At 33.3% G+C, this 13721-nt stretch overlaps 1 protein-coding gene across 1 annotated transcript; it reads right to left on the reverse strand.

Moving 5' to 3' along the window:
- Nucleotides 1–2432: 2432 nt before the first annotated feature.
- On the reverse strand, nt 2433–12933 carry LOC101896053 (homeobox protein orthopedia). Its single transcript, XM_020035206.2, has 5 exons — nt 12437–12933; nt 8332–8758; nt 8069–8198; nt 3459–3546; nt 2433–3175 (listed from the first exon to the last, which is right to left on the reverse strand). The coding sequence occupies exons 1-5, from the start codon at nt 12564–12566 to the stop codon at nt 2709–2711; spliced, it is 1242 nt and encodes a 413-aa protein (XP_019890765.1). The 5' UTR covers nt 12567–12933; the 3' UTR covers nt 2433–2708.
- Between the last annotated feature and the right edge of the window lie 788 nt (nt 12934–13721).

The raw sequence follows: 13721 nt of genomic DNA on the forward strand, positions 1-13721 counted from the left end.
ATTTTTGCTAACACAAGATCTGTTGTCAAGATGATATATATCTGCGAACCGCTTCTGGTACCTCACCCACAAAGGGTCACAATTTTTTTTTACATTTTCTAAAAATTGTCACATATTTCATATAAAGTGAAGGAAGTATCCAATATGGTATTTATTTAGGTCCGACACGAAATGGACAATATTGGCCCATTCCTCAGAAACTTACTCCATAGAGGGCCAATAATTTGAATAATCACCACAGAACTCAAAAAAAATATTTAAATAATCGCTGAGTGTATACATCCGTCGGCAAAACCGACTAATACTTTTTAAGTATTTTTTCATGATTTTGCACAGAGATATCCTGCCAAATTTATTCTGATACCTTCCACCATGGTTCAATACAGATATAAAGCATTGTTCGAAAAAAATTGAGCCATTCGTGCCCTCTCGTTTTTTTTTTCAATATTGCCATGAACTAGTAACCGACACATCCCGAATGCTTTGTGTCTGTCCACATTTTCGTACTAAATACCAACTGATTTTTTAAGAGTCGATGGCTAATAAAGCCGTCTGGCTATCCACGAAAATAGCGACCGGTTTATCAATTTCTGCTTTCTGTGTTCCCTGCCTGGAATGCACTTCAGTTCTCACACAGTGTATTCCTCCACCTTGTTCAATTTTACACAGTAGACTCAGACTCCGAAGTTTCTTTTGTTTTTGCTCCGTTCTCTAAAAACTCTTAAGCATTTCGATGAAAATGTTCACCTCGTTTTATACTTTCCTTCAGTATTTGTAACATAAGACTTAGGCTGTAATTTGTTTTAGTGCTTAGCATAGCATCAGATTTTGAGGCAATTCCTACAAACGATTGAGGGAAAACAAAACCCCAGCTGATTCATTTGTCTGTGTAAAGGACGAACCCTGTTGAAAGAGATGATTGTTGTTTCAGGATTGGATACAGCTTTCATATACACCTTCTCCCGATTTCACATTTATTTTGCATCAAATACTATTTTTAAGACAGAATTAACTAGATTTTGCCCCATTTGACTGGATTCTGCCTAGAAACACAGCTACAGCTTCCATATTTATGTACTCCATACATAATATGTACACCACAACGACGATACTCGGTACAAGATATCAGACATAGACTAGAAATACATTTGCCAAATGTTCTTAAGATCGCTTCAGATTTGGATGTAGCTCCCATATACATATATCTATGCCTAATTTCAAGTTTATTGAATCACTCCGAATGGGTTAAATTTAGATATATACGATGGATTATATTTTTGAAGCAAGTCGTAATGTGCACTGCAACAGCTGTGATGTGCACTCCATAATATTGGTACTCGGTACAGGATAATAGATATAGGTAAAAAACACCTCTGTCCGCAATCGGTTCAGATTTGGATGGAACTCCCATATCTATATTCGAATTCGCATTTATTGGGCACCAAATGTGTTATATCCGCTCAAATTGAATGAATTTTTGGCAGATGTGACAGAATTTTGTGAAGAAGCAAATATGTCGAATTGGGTGAAAATCGACTTAGATATAGCCATTGGTCTCATATATAGTAGACATCCGATTTAAAAAAATTAAGGCTACTTAAATTCATAATAAGTACTCTATAGTAATGGCAATCGTTATGAGAATTTACATACGGCATTAAAATACTTCCCTCCAATTTTGTGGAAATAGATCCAGATAAGGATTTATCTCCGATATTTTAATTTCATCCGATTAAAAATTTAAACCTCATTTAAATCCAACCAGAAATTTTATAAGAAACATAGTTGGTATGATTGAAATTACATAAGGTTTACTTTTACAGGAGCAGGGTATCATACACAGGACCTCTCCCGAATGTCTCTTTATTTCAAAGAGAATCCTTAAATATCCATAAAATCATGCGTCCAAAAAAGGGTATTACTCTCAAATATACCAGTGCCCCGAAATACTAGCTCAAATTTAAGTTATAGACTGAAACTTTCTCGAATTCCAGCTGGAGTACTCAAACGAGTAAAAAAAGAAAAATTGAGTATTTTATGAATAGAGACTAGGAATTACACATTTCGCTCGAAATCGAGCATATTCCTCTCTTGCCGGGTACTCTTTTACTCCATTGTTTTTTTTTTTTCTTTTTTTTTTAATTATATTTAACTATATTTCATCTCATGATTTTTTATCAATATTTTAATTAGAAATTGATTTAAACACCATTAATTTTAATATTTTTTTCAAAATTTTTTATTAAACTTCTAAGAATTATTTTATCTTACGTAAGTGTCTAAAAAGCCAACTAAACTTATGGATTTATTTTACAATACTGTTTGGCAAAATGTGGTTTCAATTTTTTACAAAATTGAATACAAAAAAAAACATATATAATTTTCTAATAAAAACTAGAATAAAAATTAAATTTTTTATAATACAATTTTTTTGATATAAAATTATGGGAATGGAAAAAATAATTTTAAAAAGAAAGAATTAATTATCGTCTAGTTTATATCACTTTTGTTTTACTACTTTACAAAATATTATGAAATTAGAAAAAAAGTATTTAAAAAACAAAACAACTTTAATTGGTTTATTTACAAGAAAATGCAGTTCTCTGGAGAACCAAACAATTGGTGTGTGAGTGTGTAATGTCCATTTAGCTGCGCCTGGGGCTATTTTCGTGGATGTTTTCTGGGTGAAATTCCATTTTGCATTAATTTCAGTCTTCGGATTTTGTAACCACTGACACGGGTGTGGAGTTACCGCTAACACTGCCAGTGTTGGTGGTATTCAGTGGCGATTTGGGTGAAGCTGCAGCCGAGGATGTCAGCGTCACACCCCCCGATACTATTGTGGTGCCGGGTTGGCCAGCACCAATTGTGGGACTTTCTCGTGGACTACTGTTACTGCAGGGCGGACTTACTTGGGCAGTACTGTGCAGAGAGAGATTCTGGGGATAGGCGCTGGCATTGAAGATTCCATTCAAATTACTTAGACCCATGTACTGGGAGAGTAATGTGTGGAAATTTGGCAATTTGTAGTGGGGCATGAGACCTTGGGGCAACAGAGCGGGATTGAAAGGCTGATGTAAGGCAAAGTGGGGTGGCCAAAATTCGGCTGGCAAACCGCCAGGATGGCCGGGAATGCCATGTGGCAATGGTATGCCCAGGGGGAAGTCGGCGAGACCTGAAAAAAAAGAAAAAAAAAAACTATTAATAAATTGCCAAACAAAAAATATTCATTAAAAAAATGGGGTTTAGAAAAAAAAAACAAATTTCCTTGGGTTAATTAAATTACAATTAATTTTTGTGGCTTTTGCCATTGAGGAAATGAATTATAATAAATTATTCAATTACGTGACCACAAACGGAAGCCAACAAATGTTGAAAGAATTTTTTTATTGTTTTCTAATTTAATTACACCCCACTCTAAATTAGTTAGGATTTTCTAAAGGGAGCATAACACTTACCTTGTTCGGGTAGTAAATAACCATTCTTATCTTGATTCATGAATTTCTCACGCTTACGCCACTTGGCACGACGATTTTGGAACCAAACCTAAAATGATAAGAAAAATGAAAATAGGATTTAATATATTTGATAAAATTTCTAAAAAATATTAAAGTATTTAAAAAAAATTGTTCTTCGAAATAATTAGCATAACCAATTATCTTAAATGCTTGCTGGCTCTTTCCTATAGCCGGCTAATTTACTCAACACAACAATTTTCAATGAATAAATGGCCAATTAACCCCTTTAATTATTGTTGTACAACACAGCAAATCTCCAACCACCCACCAACCCCTTCATACATCTATTCAAAATATTTCTGTGCCGACGCCTGCCTGCCTAACAGAATCCATTACCCCCCTCCACTTTGAGCCAAGTTTAATACAGTTACAGGCAACACCACCTTCGCCACTAACAGCAACAACAACAGACAATAGAATCCAATCGGAAGTTAAATTCTGTGATTTGCCTTCCCATCCCCCCCGTCTACCAGCCAGTCATCATCCCCCAGTGGCATGGACGGACCTGTGAATCTATGGAACTCTTGTAAAATTACCTTCAAACACTTAGCCACATGGAATGCAAAGATGTTAGACTTTGAAATTATTTGAATACTTGGTATTTGAATACTTGGCTTCCTCATTGTGGATGGGTGACCATGGATGGTTGGATGGCTGGATGGGCTTAATACAGCTCTGTGTCTTATTAAATGCAATTGACAATTGTACACAAGTGTAACCGAATTGAATCAATTGTCTATACTTCCTTTGCAACGGATTTGCCCACAAAATACCAGGTCCTTAACATGAAAATGACAAGTTAACACACAGTCTTAACAGTATTAGGCATCGTTTATCACCACACATACACACCCATTATTTGGTCTATGACATGATTCTTCATCACATGACAACATCGATGGCAGTCTTGCCTAACGAACGAACGAACATCAATGTACGACTAGTTGTATGTATGCATGTATGTGTAACAGCAAAATTAGTAATGATTTCCTGGCAATAATTGTTACAAATTATTGTCATACTTTTGTTAGAAAGGCACACACACACGACATTATGTTGTAAGATTTTGAAACTGAACAATGCATACGACTTGCCTACGTTTTTGAAGGATACCCAGGAAAATGTTCAAGTAAAATTGTCAACCACCCACACATCCATCCATCCACCCATCGTTGCTTCCTTACAACCCAAAGAAAGCCTTACAATACAATGACACGAGGCTGCAATTAGACAAAAGCCACTTATAAAGATATCTACACACAGATAAATAAGGACTATTTTTACTATGAATGAAATTATCACCCGCTCAGTTTTTTCTCGAAATGTTTTAGAACGTTCGCTACAAGGATAATGATGATGTTGCTGACGATGATATGACAATTTTAATTGTTACAAGGACAATTATTAATGCACAATTTAACATGATAATTGTCATGTATGCCAGAAGCAAAAGAAGCAAAGGAAGAAAGCAATTATTAACAACTGGCATGTCAAAGCAACGAAAGACGAGGAAAAACGTATTTACACCTACTTTTTCCTTGGAAAATTGCAGCAAATAATGGGAGATATGTTAATTAAGTATAAAATATGAAATCTGCAGACTTTTCGTGATATTTGAAGTCTTTTTTCGTGAGTATAACAGTTTTATGCAAAACTGTTATACACACAAAAAATGGCAAAAATTAATAATTCTGTACGTTTAATAAACTTTCTAATATATTTTATATAATTTTCTGTAATATGGCTGTAAATAAAACTGTTATACAGCTTAAAATTTAGAAATTTGCCAATAAAAGTCAAATTTCATGCTTTAAAAAAGTTTTGTGGTCAATTTCCAGTAATTTTCAAGGTGTATAACAGTTTGCAGAAAACTGTTATACTGGGAAAAATTACATTATTTGCCGAAAAAATGCAATTCTAACATAAATTAGAATAATTGACATTATTTTTAGCCCTTTTCAATTGATCTGCTCGCAGAAAAACACATTTTTATTGGTTTAATTGGAAAAAAAACTGTTATACAGCATAAATTTCAGATATTTGGCAATAAAATCACAAGTTATGTCTTTAAATTTGATTTGGTAATCAATTTTCAGTAATTTTAAGACATATAACAGTTTCACAGAAAACTGTTATACTGGCAAAGATAACATTATTTGTTGAAAAATGCGATTCTAACATAAATTAAACCAATTAAGACTATTTTTCAGCCATATTTAATTGGTTTACTCTACGAAAATTATATTTTTTCTCTTTTTATTGAAAAAAGGCTTCTGAGACTTTGTTATGCTATTTTATAATAACTGCTTTCAGTTCAATCTGATTTAAAACAATTACAGCCTCTATGCGGGCACAATTAACTTTCACCTTAAATCCCATACCATGGCAACAGTAAACCGAAAAACTTAGCAGCTACCGAAAAGAAACAACCCGCCATAAGGTTGTTTGTTTACCAGAACAAATTTACATAAGACATACTTAAGGCAAATAAGTAGTTTATATTAAAGCATACTATGCTGCAGATACCATGGCAAATTTTGAAATCGTAATTTGTGAAATAGTTTTAAAACACTTTGGATTTTCTTTCCCTCTGAGAGAGTTGGGGTTGAAAAGCGGACACACTCCTTTTATGCGGAGTTCATTGAAACACAATTACTTTAATGGCTATTTAATAGAGATTCGTTCAAATGATTAAATGGTCTCTGGCCTGGTGTTAAGATTGTTTTCAGGCTTAAAATATTTTCACAAATAAGGTGAGGGTTGAACAGGGGGTTGAAAAACAAAACAACTCGTAAAAATTCACACATAATTAGTGTAGTCTATTTTACTCCCCAGCCATCGACATGTCCTTTTAACTTTAGGGATGATGGGATGGATGGGATGGTGATGATGTTTGATATTACCATACCCTCGGTGACAAAAACAAACAATTTAATGAGAATTAAAAGGGAAAATGGCAATTTGTTGTTTTGCTATAAATCGCTATTTATGTACTTGACCTATCAATGAGCCAAAAAAACGGCAACAACAACAATGTTAAATTTGTTTTGCCTTGTGAAGAGCTTATCATGTCCTTGATGATTTTTTTTCGTTTCATTTCATCTGTTTCATGATAGATACAAATCACTCAATTCTCTGAAATCCGTTTTTTAACATTTAATTGGTCATTGATGGAATCGTTAGATTGTTGTCTGGAGTATTTGATAATCGCGTGTCATCATGGTGTATAACAGCATTAATGCCTTTGTTTTTTTTGCCTTGTTTTGTTGGTACGTTGGTCTTGTCATATGCCGCTATGGTATGGCCAAACAACTCTTGCCATGTGCATATGCAGAATCCTTGCTGTGTTGTTGTGTTTCCCCTCCACATTTCTCGCGCCAATTTAATCCTTGTCAATTGTTTTGTATCAATTTGTAGCTTGTTTTCTATCATCATAAATGGTTCCGCGTAATTTTTTAAACGATTTTTATTTTTTGTTTTTTTTTTCTGTGTTGTTTCTCTTAACAAGGCAATTATTTTCGGATTTGATGCATGTGAAAAAAAACAAGCGGATGAATCAAACATACGCACACATACGGGGGTTATATTGGCAATGGCTGAGCCATCCATCCACACATGTGTGTGTGTGAATAACTGGTTCAATTTGGAAAACAATTTTGAAAACTGGTCACGCTTTTTGAGCGGTTTTGTTACAGATTGAAATTGTAACGAATTATGGCATTCAAAGAGGATTGATATACTATATAAAAAGTGTATGGGGAAGGGTAAAGGGTTTATTATGATTTTTTTTAATAAAGGTTAAAGTTTAATGCAGCTGAAAACAAAAGTTATCCCAACTTTCCCAATTATCTCATCAAGATATGTAATTTGATATACCAATATGAATTATTTTTTAATTTTAAGTCATTTTAGAGTTTTTTCCAGCTGTATAACAGTTTCGAACAAAACTGTTATACTGCAAATAAATAACGGAATATGAAATTTTAAACAATTTTGCATCATATAATGAAGATTTGAATGTGAATAGGGTCATCTAAAATTGTTATACTAACATTTATTTTTTGCCAAGATTAAAGTTTAATGCAGCAGATAAAAAAAATTATCCCAATTTTCCCTATTTATTTAATTTAATTTGGTATGCCAATATGAATTATTTTTGAATTTTAAATCATTTTAGAGCTTTTTTGAGGTGTATAACAGTTTCGAACAAAACTGTTATACAGCAAAGAAACGCCGGAATTTGACATTTTTAACAATTTTTCATCATAAAATGATGATTTGAAGGCAAATAAAGTCATTTAAAACTGTTATACTAACATTTTTTTCCATGATTTTCACATTCCAATTACTTTTTTCTGATAATAAACAAACCCCAATACATTTCCCTCCTTTAAATAATTTGTGTGCAAACTACTGAATTTCCTAGAATAGATTTTCCCACATTTAATTTCCACTCTCCCCATGCCCCTCTTCCCAAACAACAAATTATCTGATTAATTGCCTTTTCATTATTTTTTATAATAGCAACTTAATATTATTTTTCTATTTACCTGTACACGTGCTTCACTTAAATCCAAGCGCATCGCCAAATCTTCCCTTGTAAATACATCCGGATATTGAGTCTTTTCAAATGCCCGCTCCAATTGATGTAATTGAAATGTTGTAAAGGTGGTGCGTGATCTAGTTTTTTTTTATCAAAACGTAGAAGAGAGCGAGAACGGGGGGAGAGAGAGAAAAGAAGATTAAATGTTAAAACAATGTCCGCTATTTGTTTGCAATTGTTTGTAAATTTTTAAAGAGGATTTTCACATACCTTCTAACTTTACGTGGCCTTTCCATATCACCCATATCATGACCATTATTTAGACTATTCGACAGATCATCGTCGGTATTATCAACATCCAGGCCATTGTCTAAATTGTCGGGAGAATCTTCACGTTCACGTTTTTCGGCATGTGATTGCTGTTGCGATTGTTGTTGATGCTGCTGCTGTTGTTGGTGCTGAAGATGTTGCTGTTGCAGATGATTATTGTTTAAATGTTGCTGTTGTTGCTGCTGCTGCTGATGTTGCTGTTGTAAATGCTGATGATGTAAAGCCAATTGATGCGAGGGTATCAAATGTAAATGGGTGTGTAAGTGCGGTAATAATGAGGTTTGTATGGGACTAGTTGGATTGCTGTTGCCATTGTTGTTGTTGGTAATGTGATGAGATGTTTGTTGGTTTAATGATTCTGAAGAATCTGTAAAGTAAAAAACAAAACATAAAAAAAATTAATATTTTTTTTTGTCAAATTTTAAAAACCATTATAGATCTAAAATGTTATAAAAAAGTTTTTTTTTTAGTATAAATTTTACAGTTCACACAAGTTGTACGACTGTTATACACTAAAAATTATATTGTAATATACAAACGAAATATATAGAAGTTCGAAACTCATGATTTGGCTTAATTTTAACTTTGTATAACAGTTTCATAACTGTTATACAAAACTGTTATACTCCAAAAATTCACTTCACTATATCATAAATAAAATAGTACGGAATTCAAATAAATATCCCTTTCTTTATTTTTTTCCTGTGGAGAGACTTTTAATCATCCGTTTTTATTGACTTTTATTTGCCATTCTCTCCTAAAACCACATATTGCCCAAAATCCAATAAAATGCGATTAGTTTTGCTCATAGTGCGCAAAAAAAAAATTAATAACCATTTTATATGCAAATTAATTTAACACCACACGACCGACTATACAGACAATATGTCATGATGCAGTTGTGTGGATTATACCAAACTAATTGAATTACAATGATGCTGTAATAGAAACCAACAGCTAGTCTGGCAAAAACATGACGAGGGCGTAGATACATGTGGGACATATCGATATGACTGACCACAGGCTACTTTAAATTCATGAAAATCTGAAGGCTAAAATTTCTTCAATCCCGGCTATTCTCTTCGACCTTATTTTCCATTGCCAGACAAATTTGTATGGGTTTTCATCCCTTTTTTTTGGGTGAAATATTTTGCCGATTTGCCATAACTTCATTTCAATATTTTCGGTAAACATTTGCAAAACGTTAAGTGTAATCAAACAATGGGTTATATGGCAAATGATGCTGAACCAACCAACCTACCACTCCATTGTATTGGATATCCAATTCAGAGCAAAACAAGAAAAGAAAACAAGATTTCGCAAAGGCAAAATAAAAAGCCAAGTAAGTCAATAAATGAATGACTGAATGAATATCAATTGAAATTGAATTTGATTTGGAAGTTAAACAATGAGAATACGCACACAAACACACACACACACAGAGAAGGGCAAACACTTTAGCACAATCAAAAGCTTAAATTGAAGACTTTTAATGCGTCTCTTCAAATTGGCAAATGCTTTTGCTTCAATTTACCTTTTTTACAGGGTATGAAGTGAAAGCAAAAAGAAGTCCTTACAACACTACTCTTCCGGGGTGAGCAAAAGGAAACACCTTGAGTAAATGCCAAAAAAGGGAAGAAAAGAGCGCGAAATGTTTGGCAAATTGTTACAAAACTCAATCAATCAAATCAGGTTTGCTTCCATTCAAGCGCAAACACAACAATAAAAAAAAATCCTTTCTTGCAAAAAAAAAAAAGAAAGGCTACAACGTTACGTCTGCCATAATAGAATTATTCCTGTTCAGATCGTTACAAAACTAAAATGGTTCGGTACACGTTCACCTTTTACCCGAAACCCATAATCAACATTTAATGAGCCTCAAATTAATAAATGTTTTGCCCCACATACAATTTAAAAATGAACGATACGTCTGCATCGCAACAGGATAAGCTTGTTTGGCACAGCAGGACACCAGACCATTCATCGACAGCATCGTCAACGGCTAATGGCAAAATATGCGAAGTCCAAAAGCAAAAAAATACGCGCGCGCTATTCTAAACTTATGGAAAATTATGCATTAGCATCAATTGACAACTTTCAGGAAAAAAAAGAGGAGGATACCCATGCCTCATGCATGCTGGGGTAATTTCATACTCAAATTACCCAAAGCAATAACAGGGATAGCTGCTATGGCTCACTATCTCTTGCCGGCAATGTTATCCTTGTCTTTGCCATTAACGCTGTGACATTTAGAATCATAAGCAAATTATGAAATTTTGCCATGGCCCCCTACCTGCCGCCGTACTCATTCCACAACTCCAATACACAATGGTGCAAAATGACATGGACAATTTTTGAATTTTAATAAACGTATCAGGCCATTGCATCACTTTGGCAAAGGTGGTTGATTGCTGCGCTGTACATCATAGACATGAGTGAGGTTAATGTTGCTGGAAAAATCCTGGCACCTAATGGTATCCTGTTGAGCTTTTATGGTCAAAGAGAAAATTTTGCAAGACGAGAAAAAAATAGAATGCCAAAAATGTATGGCTGCTCCATTGGGTGGTCGTTTAGGTGTCAATTTCACATTGAATTGCAGAGCGAAAAAAAACCAATCGATATTATGTTGGGTGTTAAAATGACATGACCGAACGAACACCCAAGGCTAAAAAGGATCACCCAGACAAAAGAAAAAAATGAACTTGATATAATTATTGGGTGTTATTCTAACGAGGAATATATACTTTTTTTTAAATACAGCGGGTGGTGGTAATGTGATATGGGGTTTTTTTGCAATGCTATGTACTGTGGTATGGGATAAAGGTAAATGACATATAGCAGAATTTAGTTGGTTATGTAGGAAACATGTTGGTGAAATAAATTTTTAATGTTCCAATGTGTAATAAAGCTCATTACACATAATTTGGCACAATTTTAAAGGTGTATAACAGTTTTTATAACTGTTATACAAACTGTTATACATGCAAATTTTGCTAAAATCGAGATAATTGCACGATTTTATACCGAAATAAAATCAATTATATTACTTTTCATACATTTAAATGCATGCAAAAAGGGTTTTTAACTAAATAATTTCGAGCAACGGCGAATTCAAAGTTAAAAAAATATATTAAAAATAAAAAAAATATAAAAATGTTAGAAAAATATTTTTGTTTAAATTTTTTACAATTATACAGTGTTAGAGCCTGCAAAGTCGTGTTATATATGAGAAATCGCTTATGGTGACGGTAGACGGACCGACGGAATTTGGTCGCTATAGGCAAAAGCCGTCAAAAGCGATATTTGTTTTTGCTTCCTATTGGGATTAGATTTCATAGTTATATCCGATTTCTTTATAAGTATAGTTATCTTAAATATCATTTCATATCTGCCATGTGTCGATCTCAACTGGATTGCGATCCGATGACATGAACTCCAATGCCCAGGAGTGATGGGGCTTGAATTTTCAATATCTTGGACGTCAGACCGATCTTTATTAATAAAACAAAAGTCCAACAATTAGAAAATTTCAGGAAAGCGATATGTCATAAAAATCTCGACCGGGAATTTAGATCAAACAGAAGTGGATTGAAATATCCTCATAAAAATTTAATTTTTATTTATTCAAAATTCAAGACAAATTGAATTTTTGATCAGACAGAATATTGAACTGTTATTAATATTTAATAGATTCAAATTTAAAGCCTTCCAAATGTCAATATCAAAAATTCAAAATCCGATACAAATTTAATTTTTGATCAGAAAGAAGTACAACGAAGTATCCTCATAAATATTGAACTTTTATTAATATTTCATAGATTCAGATTTAACGCCTTTTAAATGTCAAAAACATAAATTCAAATCCTTGAAAAAATTGGAAAATTATTCAACAATTTCTACTGAAATGAAATCAAATAAAAAAATATTGGAGTGTTCCACAACACTCCATTTAAATTATCCATCCTTCTCACAAAAGAGCCGTCGGAATTTCTAACAATTTCGAGATTTTAAAGTTTTTTTTAAGTTTTTTTTTTTGAAAACTTACCACTTCGTTTAGTTTGATTTCCCAAAATTTGATCAATGCTGTAGACAGCACGTGGCCGCGAGACCGGACTTTCTTGTAGAGGGCGTATTACGGGAGCCATTATAGCATGAGGTGCAGTTGTGGTCATCATTATAATATATCAAGTAGATGTTTATTTTTTATACACAATTTCTTAATTTTTTTATTTTCAAACCAAATTCTTTTGGATTTTACAAAAACATTTAATTTTTTAACAATTTTTTCTTTCTCACTTTAAATTTTTTTAAGAAATAATTGCACTTTTTAAACACTGATGTTGTTGAAATCTTTATTTCCTTTTCGTGTTTTTCAATCTTTTTATTAAAATCAATAATGAATAATTTTTCTTTAATTTATTTTCATTAAAAAACAAAAATTTTCTGTGGTTGAAATTTTCTTTTGTTCAATTATTTTTTGTGTTCTCCTTTGCGAAGGATGTAATGTTCGTTACGACCATTAACCACCGACTAAGCAATGAATGGTTAAAACATTAGCATTAAATACAATTATAACAGTTATACGGCTGAGGCCAACCAAGTGTCTGAGTGAAACAGCAAGCATGCCAAGGGATATACAACCCCCTGAGTTTTCATACACAGGCTCAGTGTGATGCTTCTCTTTCACTCCCATCGCAAAGGAGAGGTATAAATGCCCATGTGTATGTGTGTGTGTGTTGGTGTCAAAGAGGGTTGGTTCTTTTTGAGTTTGCACTTATCACACAGGTAGGTTTATCTGTGCACACATACGCAGTCATACTTTCCCCTGGCACCAATCCATCAGCCATCCTTCGACCAATTTCTCTATTATCTACAAAGGGGTGTTACATTCATTCTCCTCTCTCTCTATATATATGGAATAAGATTTTTGTCTAAGTATTTGTAATGCAAGTCCTTGCACACACCATTACACTATTTGTAGTGTTAAAACTCATTAATCAAACAGTTTGTCCAATAATTACTCTCCTTATTTTCTTCTACTCTCTCTCTTTCTACATTTTTCTCCCTTTGCTCATGGGTAAATATTTTGTTACTCAATTAAAAAAAAATATATATGAAAATTATTTTAACATCACTTTAATATCCTTAACACATGTTTACATGTATTGTGACATGATGATCTTGTCATTGTCACTCAATGTGCCTTCCCTTCCCTTCCCCTCCCCTCAAACTCACACACATCCTTTCTCTTTCACACCACATTGTCTCACCTCTGCTGTCTTGTGGTTTCATTTGTTTTACCTGCATCTCGTTTAACGCCATCATAAATT

The sequence above is a fragment of the Musca domestica genome, unplaced genomic scaffold (assembly GCF_030504385.1).
Source record: "Musca domestica strain aabys unplaced genomic scaffold, Musca_domestica.polishedcontigs.V.1.1 8, whole genome shotgun sequence".
Taxonomy (NCBI): domain Eukaryota; kingdom Metazoa; phylum Arthropoda; class Insecta; order Diptera; family Muscidae; genus Musca; species Musca domestica.